Source organism: Microchirus variegatus, assembly GCF_963457635.1.
Source record: "Microchirus variegatus genome assembly, chromosome: 4".
Taxonomy (NCBI): Eukaryota; Metazoa; Chordata; class Actinopteri; order Pleuronectiformes; family Soleidae; genus Microchirus; species Microchirus variegatus.
In genome coordinates, this window is record NC_139805.1 from 32475443 (window position 1) to 32502942 (window position 27500).

The 27500-nt window shown below is 43.2% G+C and overlaps 4 protein-coding genes across 4 annotated transcripts in view; 3 read left to right on the forward strand and 1 right to left on the reverse strand.

Annotated features, from left to right (window-relative positions):
• Positions 1–11777, forward strand: part of LOC310925959 (PH domain leucine-rich repeat protein phosphatase 1-like) — a 26668-nt gene extending 14891 nt beyond the window's left edge. Inside the window, exons 6-17 of the mRNA XM_083888041.1 lie at positions 479–706; positions 860–1062; positions 1178–1238; positions 1317–1412; positions 3772–3927; positions 4028–4228; positions 5256–5418; positions 6806–6936; positions 7031–7147; positions 8645–8839; positions 8939–9176; positions 9255–11777. Of these exons, the coding sequence (XP_083744167.1) occupies positions 479–706; positions 860–1062; positions 1178–1238; positions 1317–1412; positions 3772–3927; positions 4028–4228; positions 5256–5418; positions 6806–6936; positions 7031–7147; positions 8645–8839; positions 8939–9176; positions 9255–10397 (2932 nt within the window). The 3' untranslated portion in view covers positions 10398–11777. The remainder of the gene's footprint in view (positions 1–478; positions 707–859; positions 1063–1177; positions 1239–1316; positions 1413–3771; positions 3928–4027; positions 4229–5255; positions 5419–6805; positions 6937–7030; positions 7148–8644; positions 8840–8938; positions 9177–9254) is intronic.
• Positions 11778–12745: 968 nt separating this feature from the next.
• On the reverse strand, positions 12746–16766 carry LOC310925545 (MARVEL domain-containing protein 3; the record flags this gene model as incomplete). Its single annotated transcript, XM_083887521.1, has 3 exons — positions 12746–13843; positions 15463–15584; positions 16618–16766. 3 exons carry the CDS (start codon positions 16764–16766, stop codon positions 13209–13211), a joined length of 906 nt encoding a protein of 301 aa, XP_083743647.1. The 3' UTR covers positions 12746–13208.
• Positions 16767–18678: 1912 nt separating this feature from the next.
• Positions 18679–21205, forward strand: cUnh8orf82 (chromosome Un C8orf82 homolog). Its single transcript, XM_083888011.1, has 3 exons — positions 18679–18984; positions 19064–19112; positions 20480–21205. Exons 1-3 carry the CDS (start codon positions 18820–18822, stop codon positions 20947–20949), a joined length of 684 nt encoding a protein of 227 aa, XP_083744137.1. The 5' UTR covers positions 18679–18819; the 3' UTR covers positions 20950–21205.
• Positions 21206–21994: 789 nt separating this feature from the next.
• Positions 21995–27500, forward strand: part of naprt (nicotinate phosphoribosyltransferase) — a 12097-nt gene continuing 6591 nt past the window's right edge. Inside the window, exons 1-5 of the mRNA XM_083888776.1 lie at positions 21995–22391; positions 23946–24073; positions 24144–24226; positions 25679–25809; positions 26409–26524. Coding sequence (XP_083744902.1) covers positions 22097–22391; positions 23946–24073; positions 24144–24226; positions 25679–25809; positions 26409–26524 — 753 coding nt within the window. The 5' untranslated portion in view covers positions 21995–22096. The remainder of the gene's footprint in view (positions 22392–23945; positions 24074–24143; positions 24227–25678; positions 25810–26408; positions 26525–27500) is intronic.

A 27500-nucleotide genomic window follows, 5' to 3' on the forward strand; every position in this document is an offset into this window, starting at 1 on the left:
CTTTTGTTTTGCTCTCTTTTGCAAGATATGAATGTCATAAGTGACACTTTGACATGAATGATGACATTAGCATCATTAGCAACAGTTCTAAATAATGTAGCGGTGGTCGTACATGCAAAACAAGAGCATTTTGAGTATTTTGTGCTGTGGTTTTGCCTCATTGTCACTAAATCTTAAACTAAAACACACTTTTTAAATCCCAGCCTGCAAACCATGCCTTTTATATCATTAACCTGTGTTGAAAGCTTGTGTGTACATAATTCAACTTGAACTGTGAACCAGACAGTCTGTATCTATCCACCGTCACATACTAAAGACTTGTCAGCACTGACTGTAGTGCAGTGTAGTGTAACAGGAAAAATGCAGCATTAATAATGCATGATTAATAATCAATTAATGGTCGCAGCCCTAGCCACAAATATAGCTTAAATGATCGTTTCCCTGCTCTTGGCTAAAGATCACGTCTGTTTGTGTCCAGTCTGCAGACGCTTCTCCTGGACAGTAACCTGCTGACCTCTCTGCCCGCGGAGCTGGGCTCACTGGACGGCCTCAGCTACCTCGGCTTATCCTTCAACTGCTTCAGCGGCATCCCCGTCCTGCTGGAGAAGCTCAAAGGCATGGAGAGGCTGTCTCTGGCAGGGAACCGGCTCTCTGTCCTGGACGTGGTCGGACTGCAGTGGCTGTCTGTCCACCACGTCGACGTCAGGTAAAAGAAGAAAATCTGATGCTGCAGCAGGAATGTGCTCCACATTTCAGCATCCCAGAGGGCTGTGATTTTCTTTTATTTATTCATAAGTTAGTGATTTTCCTGCTTCCTTAAATTGTCTCTTCCTGGCTTCCCGTTTCCTCGTTAAAACAGATTGAACCAGCTTCAAAAGGTGACGGTCGGGGACCCGGAGCATCTGGACCACATCGTGCACCTGGACCTGAGGGACACTGGTCTGCGGGAGCTGGATGTCCGCTGTCTCTGCAGACTCGAGGTCCTCCGCTGTGACAGAAACACTCTGACCAACCTGCAAGTCAGTGGCCACGCCCTCAAGAGCCTGCACGCGGCTCATAATGGTACAGGCGCTATTCACTGTTTGCTGTAGAGCAGGTACAACAGATTATTATTGGATGCAGAGACAATAAAGAAGTCACACGTGTGTGTGTGTGTGTTTGTGTGTTTTCTTTGCAGAGCTGCAGCAGCTGGAGGTTCAGCCCGTGCCAGAGAACCTGACGGTCCTGGACTTGTCCTGGTAGGCGAACTCACGCGGATCCCTGCTCCTCTGTTGTGTTGACAGTGTAAACAGTGAAGTGTGTTTGTTTTCTTAAAGGAACAAGCTGGGATGTGTCCCTGCCTGGGTGTGCGACAGCAGCAGACTGGAGGTGTTGGACGTCAGTCACAACTCTGTCACGGAGCTGCCCATACAGTAAGAAACACACACTCAACATCTGAAACACTTACTTTATCCCCAACCTAACTCTAAATCTGACGGACTTTGCACACCTTAAGTAGTTTTAATGCGATTTATACTCATGTTTATCAGTTGGGCTAACATTAGCCATTTTTCAATAACTGGATTTGGCCTATTATTACGTCTTAAACAGCAAGTTATTACAAAAAAACTAATTTTTGTTCTTGTTGTCGCAAAATGACGGAAAATATCGATCGGTGTTGGCCAAACCTGGGCAAAAAATAATTCATAATAAAATAATTCAGTTTTAATTTAATTTTCCTGCTAAATGGAGCAAATAAACTGGAAAATATTCACATTTAAGAAGCTGAAAAATCAGAAAGCTTGATTTAATTATTGGAAAAAAATAAATAAAATATATAAAATGGAATCTTGTATTTGTCTGGAGTTGGAGTGACTATTATTTAAGGAATTGGTCAAGTATTGATTATTTATGCAAGTTCACACATTGTTTTTGTCAGGAACTTATTGATAAATTCTGATCAGTGCATTACAAATGACTACTATGAATTGATTATTAAAAAATATTACTAATTATTTCTTTCTTAATAGCCATTTATTACAAAAAACACATTTTTGTTCTTAGAAATGTGTGTGATAAGTTGTTTAATCCATATGTCGATCAGTGATTGCCAAACCTGAAAATGACCGAATAATGTCTTGTTTTGTCCAAAAAACTAAAATAATTCAGTTTTAATTTCCTTGTTATATGGCGCAAAGAAACTGGGAAATATAAAAATATTGATTATTAAATGAATCGTCAACTATTTTGAGTGTTTTTAAGGAATTAAAACAAGTTGTCTGATTCTTCAGCTTCTTAAATGTGATTATTTTCTGGTTTCTTTGCTCCGTATAACAGAAGAAATCATTAAAAACTGAATCATTTTCAAGACAACCAGATACTACAAAAACAAGTACTACATGACTGTATATTGAAAAGAAATCCTGTGTAAAAACCATGTACAATCCCCTGATTGTATGGAAAGTTGTTTTTCATGACCTCAGAAAGAGCCTTTTCTATTTATATCTGGGGCCGCGGGTCAGTGTTTTCACAGTCGTCCGTCGTGGACAAATTAAACACCGTTTAGTGTTTTGATGCTGACTGAAGGCTACACATGTTGGGAGGGGACGGGTGAGTTGAGGTGAGGTGAGAGACTTTCAGCAGCAGCTTTTACACACTGTACCTTTTGAGTGATATTAGCATTTCAGACGAGCGTCGTAGGCTTTGCACGTCACAAGCTCTGTTCATGAAGTGGTCTGTGGTGCTGGAGGCAAATTTATAGTAGTGATGGGCACGTTAAAGGCATCGACGTTAACGCACGCCGCGTTTCCATGACGACTGACCGGAAAAAGACACGCGTGGCGTCATGTTTACGATTGTTAAAATGAGTCCTTAAAGTAACGCTAAACTTTAAAAACAGAGGCACACATACGCAGTACACTGGTACGCTGGTTATTTGTAGCGCTGCTCTTTTCCTTTAATAAACGGAGCGCTCCAGTTCCACTGTAGGCGAGCTAACGGCGCTAAAAGGAGCTAATGCAGCTAACGGAGCTAACTGGTAAACGGTGCCTGGACTCCGGTGTCGTGGCACATAAACATGGTGTCACTCAAGTCTTTTTCCAGTCAGTTGTCATGGTTTTTATTGCTTTAATGTTTGTGGAATAACACGATTAATCGATTACTGAATTAATCGTCAACTATTTTGATAATCAATTAAAAGCTTTGAAGCTTTTTTTCATGATTAAAACAAGATTTCTGATTGTTTCAGCTTCTTAAATTGTTTATTTGCCCCACATAACAAAGGAGTCATTAGAACTGAATCGAGAACATCATAATTTCCGGGTAAATAATCGACAGATTAATCGATTACAGAAATCGTCGTTCGTTGCAGCTCTAGCTGAATAACTTCAGCAGCGCAGTGCTATTTTCAGTCCCATGCACCACGAGCATCGTCACCGATCAACTGAGCAATTAAAATGATAGACTCGAGCACTTAACGGTCTTCCCCCCCATGTGGATTTTTTATGTGGCACGTTGGAAATATAATTTAATAATAATTATTTAAATGGTGTCATAAATATCTAATGATCGTAGTCATTGTAATCATCATCGTTCAGAGGCGTATTTACTGAGCCTCAGTGGAAAACTAGATCACGAGAGCAAAGAGTGTTTTCTGTTTCCTTCGTCTGTCAGAGCTGTTTCCACTGACACACACACACACACACACACACACACACACACACACACACACACACACACACACACACACACACACACACACAGAGTGAGCTTGTTGTGTTGTTTGTGTTGCAGGCTGCTGTCCAGTGGGAGCTTGAGAAAGCTTCTCGCGGGCTGGAACCAAGTGTGTCGTCTGGCTGAGAGGCTGGAGCGATCGCAGCTCGAGGTCCTTGACCTGCAGCACAACTATCTGACGGAGCTCCCACACAACCTGTTCATGAAGGCACAGAGGTACACACACACACACACACACTGTTTTTGTTTAATTTCTCCCTCGCTAATTCGTTCCTTTTATCTGCATTTCCCTCTTTTTGTATCTTTGCATTCGCAGCTTGCGGTATCTCAACGTGTCGGCCAATAAGCTGGACAACCTCCCGGCGGCCAGCATATCGGAGGAAAACGTCAGCAGCCTGCAGGAGCTCTACGCCACCAACAACAGTCTGACGGACAAGTGTGTGCCTCTGCTGACGGCGCACGGACGCCTCAGGGTGCTTCACCTCGCCTTCAACCAGCTGCAGACCTTCACCGCCAGGTACGTCACAGAGCTGCTGCATGTGAACAATATCGGCGTGTGTGCATGATCACTTTGAACTGAATTAAGCCGGTCTACATCGTACAGCCGTCCTCCAGTGTTTACCGTTAAAAGTCACACTTTTATTCATCGAAAGAGTTGCAAAATGAATAGAAAATATAGTCAAGACATGGATAAGATTACAAATAATGATTTTTATTCAAAATAAGCTGTGCTAACATCATTGCACAAGTGTTAATCATTCAATAGCCTTCTAACGCCATTAGCAAACACAATGTACCATTAGAACCCTGGAAATGGGCCTCTATACACCTATGTACATGCACTACCGTTCAAAAGTTTGGGTTCACTTAGAAATTTCCTTATTTTTGAAGGAAAATCACTTTTTCCTTCAATGAATATAACATCAAACTAATCAGAAATACACTCTATACATTGTTAATGAGGTAAACGACTATTCTAGCTGCAAACGTCTGGTTTTTTATGGAATATGTACATAGGTGTATAGAGGCCCATTTCCAGCAAACATCAAAGCAAGCCACCGAAAGAACCTCACTGCTAAGGGGAAAATTAGCCAATTTCTCACTTGATTTATGATGTCAGTCAACATTTTCCTGAGGCGTTAAATGGTCCCAATCACTAGTTTCAGGTCTTCTTCAGTAGAACACGATGTACAATTTGCAAGAAATAAACTTGCATGCCCACTTTTGCTCTTTTCACCTGGAGTAAACTGATCCGCTGACTGAAGTGCAAACATAATATAAAAAAAATAAATACTTTTGTTTTAAGTTTATTCCAACAGATGTGTTGATTAATTCAAAGTCATTGTTATTAACGAAGGTTTTGTTCATTATGTGAGTTAGTTGTGTCAATTTATAGCTATATTTTTATGTATTATACCAAAGAGTATTGGTTTGGACATTCGTTCAATTTTTGGCACCATATTAAATGTTAAAAGTGTCGTTAAAAAAGTCCCTGAACGTTGACATAATCATCCCTGCGCCTCCTCCTCCTCCTCCTCCTGCAGTAAACTGGCCCGACTGGAGCAGCTGGAGGAGCTGGACCTGAGCGGCAACCGACTGAGGGCTGTGCCCACCACCATCCTCAGCTGTCAGCGCATGCACACGCTGTCGGCTCACTCCAACTGCATCAACGCCTTCCCAGAGGTCCTGCAGCTGCCCGAGATCAAAGTAAGTCACGGGGGGGATTGAAACCCACAACCACCTGCATCAGCTGTTCCCAATGCAGGGACCCTGTGGATTTAGTTTTGGGAATTAAGGAACTACAACCTTATGTTTTCCGTCTTGCTCTCTACCTCTGTCTTAATCTTTCCTGGTTTAGTCCAAATCAAAAAATCCTTTCTAATTTCATGGTTCTGTCCTGGTAACAGATCCAGGATGTTTTGAAGAGTTTGAAACTTATTTTTGTTGCCTGTTTTGTTTTAACACTGGCCAAAAGGAGAGATTCTTATCATCTGGTGCACTGAGCTGAACTGGATTACAGGATTTCCAGAAAGCACTCCTCACTAACTTTGATGTTGATGTGTTCTGGAAACTGAGGAGCTTAATAATTATGTTACAGTATCAAGTGCAAGCAGGTTGTTCCCTTTGAAACGGAGCATGTTATTTGATGTGGAAACATTTTTAAAGTTCATCAGTTCAAGAGGAAACTAAAGGAGGATTAAAACCCCCGGAAAAAAAAAGTATTCAAGCTGTGTTACATAAAGATACACAATCTAAACAACAAAATAATCAGTTAATCTGTATCAGAAAATGTTGATAATGATCATGATGATGTTCTCAAACGTCTTGTTTTTGTCCACAAACCAAGATTATTTAGTTTAATAATTTCTTTGTTAAATGGAGCAAAGAAACCAGAAAATATTCAACATTTAGGAAGCTGAAAAGTCGGAAACCTTGTTTTTAATTGTTGAAAAAACAGTAACAATAAAAAACATGAAATCTCGTATTTATCTGGAGTTGGTCAAGTATTCATTATTTATGCAAGTTCACACATTGTTTTTGTCAGGAACTTAATTATAATAAATGCTAATAAGTGCAATAAAATTTTTAGTTTATAGTTTTGATGACATTTAATATATTATATGTTTAATTTATACAAAACAAAGAAGTGCAGAATTTTAAGTGTTCACCTAATCAGTTAAACGCACAAAAAGACAATAATAATATGTAGATGTAACAATGACAGTAATAATATCAGCTGGGTTTTCCTATATAACGCTTATTTATTTTATTTATTTATAGAATAATCTTACTTGCATCAAATAACACCTTTTGTATGAGAGGTAAAGCTGATTAATCGGCTAATATTTGCCATCATAATCTGTCAATTTAGAGGTTAACGTGACTCAGCAACATTTATTTATTTAATAACTTGCATTGGCTGATTATTATTTATTGTTCTGTCAATTATTAGGCAAATACACATGTTTGATGACCCGTTTAATGTTTGTTATACATTATTTTTATTGAAAATACTGAATAATTTATGTTCAATTCCTCGTCCCAAAAAGTCCAAAAGAGCTGAGCCTCTCTTTGTTTTTTTCCCTGTCTTCAGTGCGTCGACCTGAGCTGTAACGAGCTGACAGAGGTGACTCTGCCGGAGACGCTTCCTCCGAAGCTTCAGGAGCTGGACCTCACAGGAAATCCTCGCCTCAACCTGGACCACAAAAGCCTGGAGCTCCTCAAGTGAGAGCTGCTTACATGAACAAACACACACACACACACACTGCAGTGTTCCAGTTACAATATTAACTCCCCTCTTTTCTCCTCGTCCCTGCAGTAACATCCGATGTTTCCGAGTGGACCCGTCTCCTTCTGCGACATGTGGGAGTGAGAGTCACGGGGCCCCCGCTGTGTGGAGCCACGGCTACACCGAAGCCTCCGGAGTCAAAAACAAGTCAGTCCCCCCCCCCCCCCCCTCTACATCTGTCTCCGTCCCTCTGCTTGTTAAGCATCCTTTTTTTATGGACTTAATTGAGACGATTCAGCACTTTTTCCACACACACCGTCACAGTAAAAAAAATACAATGAAACGAAAGGAAACGTGTCGAGTCGAGCACGAAAAGGGCATAAATCTAAGTTATAGCCTACGACGATATTTATGGATCGCTGTGAAACATGTTATGGAAAAAGCGTCGACTCTGCTCGTCGGATGTCACAGTTGGCAGCTGAAGAGTAAAGAGATGAGTCGTGTGTTTTTTATTTTAATCTGGATGATAAAACTTTTGAAAAGCGTCACTTCAGCAGACCAGAGAAGTTTTCTCTTATTGATCTTTGTGCGTATATATAGATACTTAATCTGTGATGCATCTATTATAAGAAGGTGGCAGCGGCAGCAAAAATGTACAGGAGCTTATTTGCAGTTGCAGAAGTGATGACATTTTACGTGGTTTCTTGAATGCATTAACATGCTTAAGATCGATGATTGGCAATTGTGGTGCGTGAGCTTCCTCTGGTGGTAGGAAAATAAGAAATACTGTTTTTCTGTGTATACCAGAGGCTTCATCTTAATCTAATCCCTCTAAACCAGTGTGTGAATTACATGTGAGGAAGAGGAGGATGATGATGATGAGAGAATAAGTCCGTAGCTCTGACTTTACCCGAACCATTTACGTCACTGTATTTTAACTAGTGCTGGGCGCGAGGTTAACAGCGTCAACGTTGACACACGTCGCGTTTCCATGACAACTGACCGGAAAAAGACGCGCACTACATCATGTTTACTTGACTCCGGATTGTTAAAATTAGTCTCTAAAGTAACGCTAAACTGAGGCACACATACGCAGTACACAGGTACGCTGGTTATTTGTAGCGCTGCTGTTTTCCTTTAATAAACAGACCGCTCCGGTTCGACTGTAGGCACGCTAACGGTGCTAAAGGAGCTAACGGAGCTAACGGGTAAACGGTGCCTGTACTCTTGTGTCGCGGCACGTAAACATGACGTCACGCATGCCTTTTTCCGGTCAGTCGTCAAGGAAACGTGTCATGCGTTAACGTGCGCTAACCTAGTGCCCAACACTAATTTTAGCGTTAGCGATAATGGTGTTAACTTCAAGAGCTCAATATTTTCTCAGGGTACTTGGTATAAAAAGTTGTACAGATGTACATCCTGTAGAAATGGACATTTACCAGGGTCTTTGAATGCATCTTGGTAGCTTCTCCCTTTAAGCTCAACACACTCTGAACCCTGCATCACATCCACTCGCTCTCATGCGCTGGGGTTTAGAATATTCAGCAAATAATACCGTCTTGATATTCAAAGAGCACTTGCTTGAAATGCTAATTGTGTTATTCTCTCAAGATTTGTCCTGAAGATTCAGGAAAGGGCATCTATTAAAAGGTCGATCTGAGGATTTTATGAGAGATTAACGGTGGTCGGATCTGTTGTCCTCAGGTTGTGTGTGGCCGCTCTGGCTCTGGACGGTTTCTGTGGCGTTCGCGAAGCTCTGTACGGCGTCTTTGACGGAGACCGGAATGTCGAGGTGCCCTACCTGCTGCAGTGCACCATGGGAGACGTGCTGGCAGAGGAGCTGCACCGGGGCCAGAGGCAGGAGGATTACATGACCAACACTTTCCTCACCATGCAGAGGTAACGACACGTTAGAGCAGGGGAAAAAAAAACACACATACGATCATGACATCATCCTTCTTCCACTCACCGTACTGTTTCTGTGTTTGTCTGCTGCAGGAAGCTGGGCACTGCAGGTCAGAGGATGGGTGGCGCCGCCGCGTTATGCCACATCCGACACGACCCGGTGGCTCCCGGCGAGCACGGCGGATGCTTCACGCTGAAGGCCGCGAACGTAGGCAGGTGTCAGGCTGTTCTGTGCCGAGATGGCAAAGCTATGCAACTCTCCAGCACACACACTGTCAAAGAGGATCCCGAGTACCAGAGGGTGCGAAAGCACAACTCCATCATCACCGAGGTAAAGACACAAAATATTAAACTGCAATTCAGCCAGTTTTGTGTGAGGATAAAACAATGGCCTCCTCTTCTTCTACAGGATAACAAAGTCAGCGGCGTGACCGACTCCACCAGAATGATGGGTTACTCCTTCCTGTGCCCGTCTGTGACCCCTCAGCCCCACGTCTCCACGGTGACGCTCACACCACAGGACGAGTTCTTCCTCCTGGGCAGCCGGGGATTATGGGACATGTTGTCTCCGAGCGAAGCGGTGGAGGCGGTCAGGAACGTGCCGGACGCTCTGGCTGCTGCGAAGAAGCTGGTGACGCTGGCCCAGAGCTACGGCTGCTCCGACAGCCTCAGCGCCGTCGTCGTCCAGCTCAGCATCACCGAGGACTGCTGCTGCTTCTGCGAGCAGCCGCCGCCCAGCCCCGGCCCGGGCGCACACGCCAGCGCACACCAGTACTCGGCAGGCGGAGACAGCGGCATACCGGTGCCGCCGGCCTCCTCAGGGACGGTGAGCGAGCTCAGCAGCGAGTTCAGCACGTCTGAGATGAGCAGCGAGGTGGGATCCACGGCGTCATCGGAGGAGCCGCCGCTTCAAACCGAGCCCCTGACGTCCCACCTCAGCTTTCTGGGACGAGCCGGCGCGCGGAGACCAGCATGTGGAGGCAGCGGCTGCTTCCAGAGGCAGTTCTCTGGAGCGCTGTCCGACAACGGGCTGGACAGCGAGGACGAGGAGCCCATCGCCGGCGTCTTCTCCAACGGCAGCCGCGTGGAGGTGGAAGCCGACGTCCACTGTCTGCACCGCCACGATTGTCCGACTCATCCTCAGCCAAGCACAAACATCCCACCTCCTCCCTCTGTCGCCTCACGCCACGAGGCGTCGCCGTCTCCCTTCTCCTCCCAGTCTCCCTCACCCGTCCCTCCTTCCTCCCCCTGCCTCGGCGGGGAGTCCCGGTCTGGTACTCTGGGTCGCCGGGCTCGAGCCAACGGCTCCGTCGCCTGCCAAGGTAGGAACCAGGATGTCATAGAGGTAGCGGCTGACGCCCCCGTCAGGAAACAAGGAGGCTACTTCAACGCTCCCGCGCAGCCGGACCCCGACGACCAGCTCATCATTCCGCCAGAGCTGGAGGAGGAAGTGCGGCAGATCATCCAGCAGCAGCAGGAGCAGATGCAGACACACAACCAGCAAGCACACAGCTACCAGAAACCTGCAGACTATTTTGTAACACCCCTTTAACTCCTGCCCCCTACTGGTCTGGTGTCTCATCCTGGACTTCAGACTGAACTGGGAGTCGGGTCTCGACACTCATATTTTTTACCGCTTATCCTTCCAAAGAATACTCAGAGAAGGGCTGCACGATTCACCGTAAACCTAAGTTTGAACACATTTCACACCATTCCTTTGAAGAACATCAAACATGAATACTACATTACTACATATAAAGTTCCTTATTGGTTACCCAAACCGCTACGCTAACAGGTGACTCGGCAGATTTATATGTGACTTTGTCGTCCGTGATATAGAACCCAAAATACTTCCACGCCGCTATCTTGAGTCCACTCTTAGTCAGACTAAGACAATAATCCGATTTTCTTAATGTCATGTTAGTCCGACTAAAATCGAGCTAGTGTAAGTCAGACTAACATACCTGGATAATGCGATTCTTACTGCTGCATGTATACGCTTAGTCGGACTTGGTGTTCTGCACATGCACCAAATTGTCCTCCCCCGGTCTTGGACCCGGACATGGGAGATGACGTATAAACTGCTGTACTGATTACAGCGCCACCTACATGTAATAAATCTCCTCTATGTGTACATACTCGGGGCTCGGCAAGTTGTCCGATTGCCTGTTTTAGTCGGCCTTAGTTCCTATTAGTTCCTAGTATCTATGGCCTTGCTCCTCTCACAGTGCCCTCTGCTGGATGGCGTGGTTATAACGTGACATAGAGCCACAAAAACAGTGGAAGCACAGGTGAGCAAGAGGAGAAAAAAGTTTGTTCAGGACAAAGAAAAGAAAAGATAATATATATTTATTTAATCGTAAATGATTGGAAACATGTGATTTGTTAGTTTTACGCTCGTGGAGACTCGTGCAGCTCTACCTCTGAGGTTTCCGATCAGTTTAATGGACCAGGGACAGTTTGGTTACTTTTTTACTTTATTTTCTACGGTTTATGCCCCCTTGAAATGCAATTTTTTATAACACTTTCCGTTGATTAAATCTCCATATTTTATAATCATATCTTTAAGTTGAAGAAGCACTTTTGCTTTTTTTGCTTTTTTGTAGACTTTGGAGTTGACTTACATACATGGTACTTTTGGAGATTTTGGACCATTCTGGGGTTTTGTGTGTCGAGGCGGAACCTCCCGTTCGTCGTGGCTGACGGCCTTACAGTAGTCGGAGTTAGTGAAACTGTTTTAACTAACTCCTAGAGGAGTTTAATACTTACGAGTGACCTCGTCACTGAAGCGTACTAATATTCTCTGAGAGAAAAAGACGATTATTTCGGGGCGGCTCACGTTTCCAGGTCTGTGTTGTTGTTGTTGTTGGGGGGGCGCGAGCGGAGTTCAGAGTGGTGCTGCAGTGGTGAGTAAATGGATCCTTCACTTATTACCAGCTCAGTAGCTGTTCTCTGAACAGTTTTACACACTTCTTTACAAACGGCAAATCGCACAACAGAGCTACTTTTGCTATGTAATAAATTAAAAAGTTTTCAGATAACCACAACTGATTCATTTCCATCTCTGACTCCATTTTTTGTTCCTCTTTTATATATGTCCCCCCCCCCTTTTTATCAAGAGTTAAGCCTGCCCTCCACACAAGAGGATTTTTTGGACAGCTGATATTTTTTTTCCCTCTTATCTTGAAAGTGTTGCACATCGAGAGGCAACAAGGTTGCGTTTCTCTCGGCCAATGTGACGTCGTCTTGTTTTGTGGCCGTGATACAATCGGTGGCATTGTGATGGTGATATGCGATGGTAAAATTAGAACATGGATAATTACCTCACTGGATTCTTTTGTTAGGGACAGACAAGAGAGTGAGTGGACAGCACAGTGTCTGTCTGTGTTTGTACATACGTCTCTGTGAGGACCAGAAAAAGGACAATTTTCAAAACGTGAGGACAACTAAACCGGTCCTCACATTCTGTCACACCTTAAAAGTACTGATTCTGTGCTAAGACTTGTATTTGTTGTCCTTTCAGGACCTTTTCTGGCATAAACACGAGCAGTCGTCCTCAAAAAACCTAAAAACCTGAGGAACTAGTTAAGTTTAGGGCTTAACATTTGAATTGTGCTGAGGTTAAAGTTTGTGTGCAAATGTGTGATTCTTGTTGGCAGGAAGCCTGTGGACGGGGACAGAGGGTGCTCAGATCTCTGACGCCCTCTACAGGCTACTTAGTTATTCAGTTACTCATAATGACCAGGGGTCGAGCAGAAAAGTCACAGTGGTGGAGTGGTGGTTTAATTCTGAGCAGATAAAAACATTAAAATCAAAATCTTTACATTATAAACGTCTAATAATAAAATATGTATAAAACACATTAATTCGTTACAAGTTACAAACATTTAAATCCCTGCCTAATGGTGGGTGAAAAACGTACAAACCAGTGCCATGTGACCTCTTTAGTAGTCCAGTGAGGTCACATGGAAAAGTTACTTTAATGGTCACTGTGTGGATTATTTAGCTTGAGAACAATGACAGTGGTTGTTTTTTTTAGGAACCGTCATAAAATGAAGTTAAACATCTCTTGTACACTCTTGTTTTATCAATTTAAATAAAATCTTAGGTGTTACAGATACAGCTATATTAGTCAAGTTGCAAAAATTTACTCTCGTCATGATTTGTATTGTGATTAGGGTCATGAGCCGTCTGTCGTCTGTTGATAGTGTTGTTCATAACACACATATTTTGATCTGATTCTCTTGATGTAAAAAGTTAGCAGTTAGTGAGAGATTTCCATGGTGATCGACCCCTGTAAAAAGGTGTGATCACAGAATATGGGAATCCGTGAACCCAGGCTCCAGATGTGCGCCGCGTGCTCTCACACGGCGCTGGTTTCAGCCCTCACCGGGCCCCTCGGTCTCTCCGCCTCCCTGCGTTTCCGCTCCTGCAGGTACCGCCTCACGCCTCGGATGGTGTTGACGGTGAGCACGGCGCCGGCCGTGTACAGGATGGCGGTGATGAGCCCAAACAGAGCCACGGCCGCGTCCGCCCCGCCCACGTCGCAGTTCATCCAGGTGTAGCCGCTGCGCGCGTACAGCCTCTCCCGCTGCTGGCAAACATCCGTGGCGTTCACGCCGATGATGAAGTGCAGGTAGAGGCCGACGGCCACCACGTACGCCACCGCGCCCACCGCCTGGAACACCAGCGCTCCGACCAGAAGCTTCCTGGACATCTGGTGCGCGGGTTTGTTCCCGGCGACCACAAACAGCAGCGAGACGACGCCGAGGGTCAGGCTGAAGGCAATGCCGCCGTAGATCCCCGGCGCCCTCATCTGGCTGTACTGCATGTCCAGCTCCCGGGCTTTCTGCAGCTCGGTGCCCTGCAGGTTGAAGTTGGAGTTGATGTTGAAGCCGCCAGCATGGGCGGAGGTCATGCCCGACGACACCATCTGAGCGGCGACCACGCAGATCAGCACCAGAGCGTTGGTCAACACGGCGCAGATCAGCATGATGCCTGAGAGGAGAGAGGGCGCGTGGGAAAAACTGAAATATATCCCTCCAATTTAACGTGTTTCTTTGCCTGATACGATCATGATGATGAGGTCAGACACTCTCTGTGGGACTAACCCTAACCCAATGTCTTCTGAGGGTTAATCAAAATTTCTTTAAGTTCTAGACTGTTGAGGGAGAAATTAGAGCATGCAAGTAAACCTAAAGGAGAATTTCATGGACACACTCTGCCAATACTAGAATAACCTTTGACAAGATATGTGTCATAATAAAAAATAGTTCTTTTTCTATTTGTGTTTTGTTGCGAATACAGAAACACCTGCTCTCAAAAACAAAAAAGGTACTTAAAACTCATCATTTAAACCAGTGGTTCTCAACCTTTATGAGTCGCGACCCCAAATTTAACATGCACGGCTGTCCGCGACCCTGCCACCCCGCCATCCACACACACACACACCGGTGTGAACGCATGATGGGTATGATGGATAAAGCACTGTCCGCGGTGCTGAAACAAAGCCGGATCAATACACCGTTGGCTACGTCGCATTTACATATCAGACAAGCACTTAGGATCACACTTCAGCTATTCGTTTTTATTTAGAAACACTTTTGGATTTTTTTGAAAAACATACAGCAGCATCAAGAGGGTAACTTTTCACGCGAGTAGTAGACCGACAATAATCGCTACATCCCATCATATTGATGGGAAACTTTGTTTTCCTTTTTAATGAAATGAAATGATAACTAGGGATGGGAATTACACAGCATTTTGAGAGTTGACTGTCAAGGTTTAGTGTCAAATGTTGTCTAGTTTTTTTTTTTGCGAGGGTGGAAACTATTCTTCACTGTACTTATTAATTTTAAGCTCAAAAACATGGCTGTACTGTCCGATATTGACCATCAAAGCAGCGCTAATAAAAATGAGGGGCAAAAAAAAGGTAAAAACTCTCCGCTGTCACGGATCTCCAGATGGCGGTCAGGTGGTGAAAAGCTGGTGTATCCAGTGTACTTTTTCGGCCCAACCGCTCGTCGTCATTCTAACGTCTGATCGGACGCTACATTAATTTTGATTAAAAAAAAAAAAAGTTATTTTTTTAAATATTTTTCCAAAATGTTTGGTGACCCCCAGAAATCATCTCGCGACCCCAATTGGGGTCGGGACCCCAAGGTTGAGAATGGCTGATTTAAACAATTCCCAACTCTAAATGAAAAAAAAAGACTATTTTTAACTGAACATTCACCGAAAAATTAATCTCCAGTCTTGCGTTGTTCAAAAACTTCACTGAATACTGCATAAAAAGGGGCGTTCGGACTCATCTTCATCAGGATTTATTCACAAATAAACTACTAATACGGCAGACTGCTTGGTGGAATATGTTGGCCACAGCAGATCATGATTAAAGCATCAGGCTCCAGTATCGAGCTCAGGCGTTCTCACTTTTTTTAACGGTTCATGTTTCCTTGTTTAAATCCAGACTCTGAGCAAAGAGGTGTGTTTACACCAGAGAACCAGTCAGTCCAGTAATTCGCAGAGCAGAGGGGGGGAGGAAATGAAGCGCACTGAAACTAAAGTCCGATTACAGCAGACTCTGTTTTTTTTATACAGCTCAGATCCTGACTCACCTCTCCTGGAGCACATGTGTATGCATTTAGAATCCTTCTGCTTCACTCTGGGGACGTCCCGCACATGTGTGGGAGCAGAGTCCGCCTCTCTGGGGTAATATGGAGGTCGAGATGAGGGCGCCCTACGACGCACACAAGACACAAAAGTGATTACTATTGTGGCATGTTTTTTTTTTAGGTTTATAAATGAAAGTGGACACCTGGTTTCACTGAAGAACTGAAACTTTTCCACATGTAGTTGTTCTTTTATAGTATTGCTAAAAAAAAAAGTTTACCCATTGCCATAGTAACATGAAAAGTACGGGAGAAGAACTTCACGGACAGATCAACAAGTAGGAGGGAATCAGGAAATAGTACAAGAGAAGAGCAAGGCAGGAATGTAACATTACAGATGTCAGCTGCTGTAAAACGACAGAAAATGAGGAGGAGGAGACCGTCTACATGAAGAGAAATGAACTTAAACCTCAGCTAAAGTTAATAAACTACCATTAAAACTAAAGAGCCCTGTTATCCAATCATTTATATGAACTAAGGACACAGACAGAGCGACATTTATGATCTTTATCACCAGTTGTGGATGATGCACTCAAGTCGTTTACTTAATTTAGTGAGATTTTTTATTCTTTTTTATGAACATCAATATAAAAACATTAACAGAAGCTTAAAAATGTACTTATTCTCCTATGACTGACACTGCTTTGCTTTAGTATTCGTGTGGAAATCAGCATTTTACTATCGTTTACATTTGAAATTGAGTTAGGCGATTTATAATAGGCTACCACCAGATAAATCAGACCAATAAAATCTTCCATAAAATTCCCTTAAAACAGTTCTACAGTAATGCAATCTGTACATTTATATTATACATTAGTAGCTATAACTGTTTTTACCTATTATATATAGATATATTCTGTAATACAAGTACATTTTCACTGACTATAACAAAAATTCTTCTACTTGTATTTTGAAAGAAGTATTTATGGACAGAAAACAACAGATAACACGTTTGACACAAAATGGCGGCAATAACATTCAAAGCTAGCATGTGTTTTTGTTTGTTTATAGAGCTTTTGTTTATAAAAACAAACAAAAACACGACAAACTGCTAGTTGAGAGGGGAAAAGTCCACCTGTTATTCCAGGTCAGTGAACGCACCTGTCACTGTCGGGCGATGGACGTCTGTCATCGTGGGGGTCCCGGTAATGTCGGTTGTCCCCGTTTCTCTCCCGGTGGTCCCCGTTTCTCTCCCGGTGATCCCCGTTTCTCTCCCGGTGTCCCCGGTTTGAACGGGGCGGGTGACTCATACCTGCTGACCGAAACCAACACACACGCAACCTTTGAACGCCACAGAAACTGTAAACAATAAACCGCAGTCGAACAAACGCAATTGTCTTTACTTTAAATCCACGTTAAGTAAAACCTCACAAAATTGACGCTGGTGACGTCACTACGCAACGTAAAGGTGAACCCCCTCGAGACCCAACCACACACGCGCACCTCCCACACACATACATATAAACCTAGCTAAAACAAAGAAACTATCCAAAAACTGGTAGAAAACGAAGATTTTGTGCGTCATTTTGAAAGAGTTTAAAGAGAAATTATACCGCGTCAACAGGTTGTTTGGTAATTTTTTGGCTAATTTAACCGGTTAAGAAACGACTTTAGCATGAACTCGGGCTGACAACGTGCGTGTAACGCCACATAAACTCGAACTCGAACAAACGCCATTGTCTTTACTTTAAATTCACGTTAAAAATGTCAAAATAAAACCTCACGAAATTGACGCTGATGACGTCACCACGCACCTAAACGGTGAACCCCTCGAGACCCAACTACACACACGCGCGCAGCCCCCCCACACACACACACATGCACAAAACGAATAAACTATTATTTTTTAAAAACGCATTGAACGCGTAGAAAACGAAAATTTTGTGCGCCATGTTGAAGAGTTTGGTGCAAGTTATACCGCGTCAACGCCAGCGACGTTGGTGAACAGGTTGTTTGCTTCTTTCTTTGGCTAATTTAACCGACTTTAGCGGACAACTGTAAAATACAGACTTACTGTGAGGTCCGTGAACACAGCACTCAAGACAAGAACATCAGTTTATAACTCCATGGTCGATCCTGTGAATGAGTCCGTGTGTGTGTTCTACTCCACAGAAAGAGAGACAATTCAAGGAAAAACACAAGACTGAACTCCGCCCGAGCCTGGAGGAGGAAGAGGAGGTGGTGGAGGAGGAGGTGAGGCGGAAGAGGAGTCTCCAGGTGAGGTCAGGAAACGGGACAGGTGAGCGGTGGATGATGGGAAATGTGGTTTTCACAGCTGGACAGTGTTGTTGGAGTGTTGTGAGGGTTTTTAATGACTGTATATGAAGGTCAAGTCATGAATCCGCCTCTTTGTTGTTATAAAGACGCCTCCCTCTGTCTGTCTCTGTGGGACACATCTGTGAGGACATGTTGACCTTGTGAGGACACATTTTAATGTTGATAGTTCATGAACATGTTTTGTTATTTAGTTTGATTTCGTGATCTATAACTTTAAGGTGAAGTTTTAAATTGTTAGTGAGTTATTTCAGCTGTGCAAATGAATGGAAGTGAATGCAGTGTCCTCAGAAGAATAGTGGTGTGTGAGTGTGTGTGTGTGTTTGCAGCAGTGTCTCTATGGAATGTTGTTATTTATGTTCCTCTTTCATCAGCACACACACACACACACACACAGAAAGAGTTGTAGCTGTTGTATTCACCAAATACATGGTGTGTAGGTTGCTGCAGTAGTGGTATTCCATCTGCGTTTAATCTGTGTGCTCTCTTTTTAGTTTCTATGTGGGGATGTTTTTGCAGTGTTTTCCTCACAGTTACGCAAAAGTATTCCTGGTAGTGAAAATGCTGGTGGTAGATGAACAAGTCGAAGAATAAGAAGAAATGACAGAATGAATTTTGATTGTTAATGCACATTTATGATCGTATATTTATGTTATTGTCAGGAATCTCATTACTGTGACCATGAAAAATAATTGTTGTTAATAAAAAAATATAGTTCGAGGTGATTTATTGTACCGTATATACTCTAATAATGTCATTTATTATTCAAACTGAGGTAAAAATAAGTCTATATTTCCAGTTTTTTAATTTTCATAATAAACAAAGTTCCAACAGTGTCCAGTAGATGGCAACAGTCACAAACTGGCAGCGGTGAAGTGCTTCCGGGTTGAATCTCCAGCTGTGTAAACAACAACATGAGCGTAAAGCTCGAGCAGAGAGCGCCTTAACCTCTCTTTTCTGTCCTCTTTTGTCCTTTATTCCGTGTTTTAAAATCTTTGACGCCGCTACTGCTGCTGCTGCTGCTCGGCAATGTTGTTCTTCCGGACGGCGGCTCTCAGCGGCAGAGCTGTGGCCGCCATGCGGTGCCTGCCCGCCGGCTTCACCTCACGGAGAAGCACCGCTGCCTACGTCCAGGGCCAGAGCCCCGAGCCACGCATCCGGGAGTACTTCTACTACATGGATCACCAGGGACAGGTGAGTGTGTGACACCGCCATTTCATACAATATATAGAATACTAGATTCTTATCCCCGTGTTTGGTGTCGTGTTTACAGCTTTTTCTCGATGACACCAAGATGAAGAACTTTGTCACCTGCTTTAAAGGTACACACACAAACACACACACACGCTGGTCTCACATTCTTTGTATGGGCAGACATAGACATAATGCATTTTAAACCTAATTCTTACTCTAAAACCAGGTCTTAACCCTCTAAAAGTCATTTAGAGTTGTCCTCACAAGGATAGTTTTGAATGAAATTTGTCCTCATAACTTGCCATACCCTTAGCAAAAAGTAGTTTATTCAAGTGTACTACGCGTGTACTTATTTTATACCAAAACTGAGGCAGTATACTTGAAGTTTACTTTTTATATACTATATTTTCTATACTTAAAATTAGCATAGTTAAGTATACTTTGCTTATACTAAAAAATATAAACAAAAGTCTAAGACTAAGTAAATACTAAGACTTTCACTTATACTTCAATACTAAAGCTTATCCTTGTACTTTAGTATACTTTTTACTTCTTTAAAACATTTTTATTCTGCTAAATTAAATGTAAGCACGAGTCAATGTCTTGTCCTTATTCTGTATTTGGCTCAAGATATACTAAGTATTACTACTTTGTGGCAGAAAGAAGTAACAAGTATACTAAAGTACAAGTATAATCTTTAGTATTAAAGGATAGTAGTAGTAAAGTAGTAAAGTTAAGTTAAAGTAGTAAAGTTAAGTCTTGGTATTAATGTACTTAGTCTTAGACTTCTGTTTATACTTTTCAGTATAAGCCAAGTATAATTCACTATACTATTCTTAAGTATATAAAATATAGTATAAAACAAGTAAACTTCAAGTATAATGTCTATAATGTATACTGTATAATAGTTTTAATATTTTACTGTTGTTATGTTTGTTATTAACAGACAGTGTAGGTTAGGAAGCAGCCTGTTTTAATTGTGGAGCATTTAAACATTGTTTAAAATAAATAACCGACTGAGCAAATTAAGTCAGAAATATAATGTCCGTCATTTAATAACTGGAGAAGGGGTTAGGTGTTAAGAGGACCATGAAGATCCAGAGGAAACTACTTAAAATCATTAAAAACGTTGCCAAAAAGTGTTCCAAAATGCTGTAATATTACATAAACATGGTTCTCAGGATACAGGCGCCCCCTTGTGACACATGCACGTTAGGACTGTATGTTGTTGGTGAGCTAAAAATATATTTTTAAATCACTCACTTGAAATCTTAATGATTTTCTCCAGTGAAAATGAAAATTCACCCCAAAAAATATTGATATTGATGATGTTTTTATTGATCAGAATTCTCAATAATGTAATCACATCCCAAACCGACTCTGTAGCTTTTGTTTTGGTTGACAAATAATGAGATAGTGTTGATTTTTGTCTATAAACAAAGACTTCTCTTTCTAAACTTTTATCGATGACCACACGTATGTCTCTCTTCTTCAGACAAACACTTCCTGGTCTTCTTCTTCAGCCGGCTGCGTTCGAACCAGAGCGGGCGCTACCAGGAGGACTTCCCCTTCCTGTCCCTGTGCGGGAGGGAGAGGAACTTCCTGCGCTGCGACGACCGACCTGTAGTCTTCACCCACCTGCTGCAGGGAGACCAGGAGCTGCTGTCGTACTGCGGCGGCGCGGAGAAGCTGGCCGTCCCGTTCCGTCCCGAGGCTCTGTACATGCATCCCAGCAGCGGCCGCTTGTATCACCCCTGTTTGGAGCGATCGGGAGGCGTCGGCCTGGTCCGCTCGGCTCTGTCCATCGAGCTCAGCCCCTGCTTTGTCTATGCGGAGGGGGAGGGACAATCGGGACAGCCTACACATTTCATATGGGGAGGACAGAAGCACACGCTGACCAATGAAGTCGCAGGATGCTTCCCGGCTGCGGAAGAGGGCAGCGGGCAGCAAGGAGAACTGGGATAAAGACCAGAACCAGTCAAAGGTGTAGTTAGTTGTCCACACACTCAGCATGTGGACCGCTTTGACATGATTTGACAGTGGGAAAAACATATAGATGTGTGTGTGTGTCCAACACTGAACCATGCATGGACCAATGTCCTAATTTATAAGATTATTGATGAGTGGAGGTCGTTGACTGATGCTGCTCATGCTGCTTTTTTTTTGGATTAAATCAGTTTATTATAACGATTATTTGGTTCATCGATTATTAAACGATTACGAAATTAATTGTCAACTATTTTGATCATCACGTCTTGATAAGTTTGAGAACATCGCTCAACATTTTTCAAAAATTTATCAGACTTAAAATACTCGATTTATAGAAAAAATAATCGTCAGTTGCAGCCCGGGGCCTCGTTCAGACCTGGTATAGTGCTCCTCAAGACTACCATCACAGCATTTGCTGCAGTATCTGTACACTCATCGGCACGGTTTAGTAGTTTTGGTTTACCTCAGGATAATCTGACTCCAATCGCAGGTTGTGCTTGAAAAGTTTCCTGCTGCGTCACACTGCATCCACAGTACTTGGAGCTGCAAGGCGTAGGAAAAGCAGCAGCGCCGAATGAAGTCAAATGAGCAGCTCTCAAATAAGTAAACTGACTCTCTGTTTGTGCTTTTTACGAGTAGAAAAGTACATTTAAATTTAACATTTATTGTGTATATATATACACACAATAACCACCAGGGTCCCTTTTGGGGGTAGGATGGCCCCCCCAAATGTTCTTGAAACGCCGCTGGTAAGAGTGTCACAAGGAAAGACCATTGGAATAGCTTAAAATAAATAAATCAAATCAGTCTTAATTAATCTTCTTGCCCTTTGCACATCAGTGGTGGCTGGCTTCCATTTAGCTTCCTCAGTTTTCAGGGTGTGTGATGAGTAAAACACGTGAAGAATGCCTGTCCCAATAGTTGTGTTACAGCAAACGAAGCCCGTGACATTTTGAAACGAAAGTTCAGTGGAAAGTGATAACGTGTGACATCAGGTGAGTGAGGAGGGTCTTCTGGAGGCTGAGCTTCGAGCTGCAGAAGGAGGAAGGGAAGGGGAGGGGGGGACTCCATGTCCCAGACATCTCGGCATCAGTGAACCAGGAGCCGGGGCTGGAGGAGCAACATGGCAGCGCCGTCCACTGACAACACATGCTGCGGGGAAGAGGCTGCTGCTGCTGCTGCCGCCGCCGCCACTGTTGCTACTATGGAGCGGTCTCTCCGGGAGCGGGTCCCGCCGCTGCTCACCGACTTCTACCAGTTCACCATGGCGTACTCGTACTGGCGGGCCGGCCGCCACCAGGAGCCCGCCGTGTTCGAGCTCTTCTTCAGGGATAACCCGTTCGGCGGCGGCTTCTCGCTGTTCGCCGGTCTGCACGACTGTCAGCTGTTCCTGCGCAGCTTTCGCTTCACACACGAAGGTGAGACACTCACCAACCTGTTTATAATACGCGAACACGACCTGATATTTTAATAAATAACAAGTAATAAGAGCGCTATTTACGCCGCCCTTGCCCACTTTTGACGCATACGGAGCGGATTGCGCAACACCCACGCCGAGTGACCCTCTTCACGATCCAGGCAGCGCAGTGGGGGGAAACCGTCAGTGTTTGAGGGAAGATTAGCGTCTATCCTTGAACTTTAGCCCATAAAATACGCTCATGAGTGGGTCACAGGTCTGCGAGGGTCCGTTTACACACCTTTACACGGACGTGGAGCTTTAAAAACACGAGGAAGTCGAAGTTTATATTGTTTGTTTATATTTGAATGTTACACACACACACACACACACACACACACACACACACACACTACTAGAGCGTCAGGAATGTTCCAATGTGCTGTTTTTGAATGAATTTTGTTTTGTTTTACATCACATTTCAAGAGGTATTTGCGTTTTTCTGCTTTAATATCATTTGTAACCGCAAGAAATGCCTTTCTTAAACTACAGATCATTGTCCAACTAAATTATTTATTTACATTTTGTGAAATATGTAAGATTTTTGGCTTGTTTTGACTTTGACCCATATTGGAACGATACTGGTACTAAAGCCGCGTTTCCATCGTGTGGAACGGTTCATTCCCGTTCGGTACGTGTTGTTTCGCGTTTCCATTCGGAGTAGTACCAAAATAATTAGATTAGATTAGATTTGTGTCAATATGTTCACACTTTTTAACAAGCAAATAAAATATAGATTTAAAGGTGCATTATGTAATAAATCTAAAGCAACTGGTCATAAAATCCTCCTAATATGTCACAGAGACTCAGGAATAATGTTCATGTAACAAACTGAACTCACCAACAACAACAGTACAGACAAAATATTTGCATTTAAAAAGTATATTTTGCAGATTTTGGCGCCACCTACCGCCGTCTACCAATCATTGCAGTCGGTAGAGTCTCAGCTGACGAGCAAACCACGGGTTGCCAGTTACGTCAGTAAACGAAACCTAAAAGACCTCGGTATTTTTTTGGTTTTTTTAACGCTGTGGTTTTTTGTTTGTGGGCGGGCCTTAGGAAGCTGCCTGCTGATTGGCTACTGAGTTTTGGCGCGACTTGGAGTCGCTGTCCGTCTGGAACTCGTTCCCCAAGTTTTGCCTCCGTCGACATCTGGCAAAATAATTGTAAGTATCTAACGTTTATAATCTGACAAACGTTAGATATTTACAATTATTTTGTCGGGTAAAAATGCTAATTTGGTTTAATCTAGCCCGACCCAGGGCTTTACCATTCCAAACCGTACCAAACCAAGTATTACATCGATTAATCCCTGCTCTCTAACTCTTGTCATAGACATCTCGGTCCTGGACGAGTCACGGTCACTGAGGTGACTCTGTAGCTGCTGGATTAGATTAGCTGTTATAAATGTGTGTGTGTGTGTGTAATTATGGGAAATGTGAGAGAGCATGTGAGCTTGAAGGTCGATGAAGTCTTTTTTTTTTAACCAGCTTCTGTGTTTCACGATGTTCCACAGATGTGGAGTTCCTTCGCACGGTGCTGCCTCCGGCCACTGACCCCGACTTCTTCGAGTTCCTGCAAGGCCTGGACTGCTCGGGTGTCACGCTGCGCTCCGTGCCGGAGGGAACCGTGGTGTTTGCCAGGGTGAGAGGACGGAAGATGTCAAAGGTCGCGTGTAGTGTTTATAAACCGCGCTGACATCTAATATCTGCAGGTGCCCCTGATGGAGGTGGCAGGTCCTCTGGCTGTCGTTCAACTGCTGGAGACCAGTTTACTGTGTCTGGTTAACTATGCCAGGTAACAACACACACACTTTTTACACATTTTTATATCTTAGTGAGAGCACATCATAGATAGATATGTATTCAGTAAACCCTTACCTTAACCTTAACCATCACAATTAAGTAAATAACCCTTAACCTAAACCCATTGATAACCATCTTAACCCTTTAAAGTTTCTGGACCCAGACAAAATGTCCCCACAAAGATAGGTTTTTATGGGGGGGTTTTTGGACCTCAAAAAGATGTAAATACAAGTCGTGTTTATATCACACACGCAGAGAGGTTATCACAGCTATTATTTTTCATTTTAGGGTATATTTTTATGTTTTATATTAAAGAGATGAAATCAGAAGTCAGAAGTCTGAGATTAGACAGAATTATGAGGGGGAAAAAAGTCCGAATTCTGAGATCAAAGAGATTAAGTCAGAATTATGTGATTAGACAGAATTATGAGGGGAAAAAAGTCAGAATTCTGTGATTAGATAGAGTTACGAGAGGGGAAAAAGAGAATTCTGAGATTAAAGAGAATAAATCAGAATTATGTGATTAGACAGAATTATGAAGGGAAAAAAAGTCAGAATTCTGAAATTAAAGAGAATAAATCAGAATTATGAGGAAAAATGTCAGAATTATGAGGAGAAAAAAGTCAGAATTCTGAGATTATAGAGATTGAATCAGAATTATGAGACTAATGTCAGAATTCTGAGATTAGACAGAATTATGAGGGAAAAAAAGTCAGAATGAGATTATAGAGATTAAGTCAGGATTTTCATCTCTAATTCATCCCCTTCTTTCAGTTTTTTTTTTTTACATGTGGCCATAATACACATGATACCGTATCTACCTTTTCGTTCTTTTCGCTTTTATTTGTGTAGCGCCAATTCAGGACACACATAATCTCAAGGCATCGACCTTTTAAAATAGAAGAGAAAACGCAATGAGCAAACACTTTGGTGTCGGTGGAAAGAGATTAACAATACAACTCTGACAGAGCCAGATTTAAACATGTGCAGCATCTGCCTCGGCCGGTTGTGGTGAAAGGGAAAACACGGGGGGGGGGGGGAGAGAAAAGGAATGAGGGAGACCAGGAGCAGTTTTAAGTTTAAACTGAAGTCGGGTTGTGATGTGTGTATGAATATGTGTCATGTTTTTAATTGTGTAATTAATTATGCGAATTTATACGACACAGTTGACTTATTTATCCACTTATCCAGGTGTTTGTCTGTGAGCAGCATAGTTGTTATGTCATAAACGAAATCACAGAGAAAGAAAAATTAACCCCTGTTACGTAACAGCCGTGCCTCTATTTTTACCTACTCTTCTGAGTATGTGACCTTGTGCTCTCTCCCCATTATATGTTACGGTGGCTTCCCCCTCCTCTGCTGTTAGGTAACACTGTGCAAATGCTTTACTATAGCAGGGGTCATAAAAAACAATGTGCTTTCCCCCACTCCCCTCTGTTGGCAGTCTGGTGTGTAGTAACGCAGCCCGCTTCCGCTTGGCAGCTGGTCCCAGGAGGAAGCTGCTGGAGATGGGCCTCAGGCGAGCGCAGGGGCCGGACGGAGGCCTCACGGCCTCACGCTACACACACATCGGAGGTAAATGCTGCCTATCCAGTCAAACATGTTCAGGCGCTTGCTGTGTTCGCTTGTTCTTGTTTTGGCGACTGCACAACGAAGCTGTACGAGAGCGATCTACTGTTGTACCTCTTTCAAAATAAGAGTTGTGAGCTGCTTTACAAATGCCAACAAAATAAAACATTGAATAAACTACAAAAACGTAGCCCAAAGACATTTAAAATGCTCTATTATGGTGAAAGTTGAATCATAATCAACCTCAAGGAGTTTTTTTTAAAGAACTAGTGAATCACAGTTTACTTAAGAGAAGTTCAGTGTTTCTCTGGGAGCTAGACTTTATTGCATTATCTTTTTCAGTGTTTTTTTAGCCATTAAATGCTTTTTTCGAGAGTGAATTAATCTGGAAAAAGCCACCCTTGCGTTTTCGTGTATACAGCAAATATGCATCATTGGGTAAACGATGATGTCATGGCCTCACCTGAGTTTGTACTCTACTTTTGGTGTATTTCTGTGGCTGCATTACAGCGCCACCCCTGGGCCTTCGGGGTGGATGCAGCCACTTTTACACAAAAATGCCTCTTTGCCCTTTGTCTGAACACGTCCTGACTCTTTGTTTCCAGGCTTTGATCTCACCAGTAATGTCCAGGCTGGCTTCCTGTTCGGGATCCCCGCTGCAGGAACCATGGCTCACTCATTCGTCACCTCCTTCACCTCCCTGGAGGAGGTGTGGCCACGAGTGAGTATTTCCTTTTCTTTTTTTTCTTTTTTTTTAAAGTCATGATCCAAAGCTTTCATTCATAAAACAATTTTTACCTCCAGTTTCATCATCGTGTTATTTTGTCGCGGCACATGTGCTGAGGTTGAGTCATTGAGGCATTCTGGGACTCTTGTGTGCTTGTTTCTCTACTGCTCCCATGTGCATGTGTTCATACTATATCATCATAAATGTGCCATGAACTCAGCAATATCTTGTCTTAGCTACTGCGGTGGGTGTTTAGCGTTCCTGTTTTAGCTCCTGGACAGTGGTCATGAAGCAAAGACGTGTTAGCTACTTCGGGCTAACACTCTGGCAGGTGATGAACACATGGACACTTGGCTTGAACTGGAGGACGTGGGCATTTATTCCTTCCCGCTGGCACAGAACATGACACTCCGCCTTACTTTGCCAAGTCAAGTCACTTTTATTTATATAACCCCACATCACAAACACAGTTAGCTTCAAGGGGGCTTTACACTCAGCAAGTGACACTCTATGTCCTTAGACCCTCTATCCTTAGATCCTCAATCATTAGGCCTTATATTCTTAGACCTTATATCGTTAGACCCTCTATCGTTAGACAATCTATCCTTAGGCCTTATATCGTTAGACCTTATATCGTAAGACCCTCTATCCTTAGATCCTCTATTGTCACTTCTTATGTCGGTAGACCCTCTATTCTTAGATCCTCTAACATTAGGCCTTATATTGTTAGACCTTATATCGTTAGACCCTCTATCCTTAGATCCTCTATCATTAGGCCTTATATCGTTAGCCCATTTATCCTTAGATAGTCTATCCTTAGATACTCTATCGTTAGACCTTATATTGTGAGACCCTTTATCCTTAGACCCTCTATCCTTAGATCCTCTATCGTTAGACCTTATATCGCTAGACCCTCTATCGTTAGAGGCTGTATCTTTAGACCCTCTATTGTTAGACCCTCTATCATTAG

Excerpts from the sequence above, each read along its gene's own strand:
- cUnh8orf82 (XM_083888011.1), top strand. The coding sequence starts at position 18,820 with ATGTTGTTCTTCCGGACGGCGGCTCTCAGCGGCAGAGCTGTGGCCGCC. Across the intron at positions 18,985-19,063 it reads ACATGGATCACCAGGGACAG|CTTTTTCTCGATGACACCAA; the intron begins GTGAGTGTGTGA and ends TCGTGTTTACAG. Across the intron at positions 19,113-20,479 it reads CTTTGTCACCTGCTTTAAAG|ACAAACACTTCCTGGTCTTC; the intron begins GTACACACACAA and ends TCTCTTCTTCAG.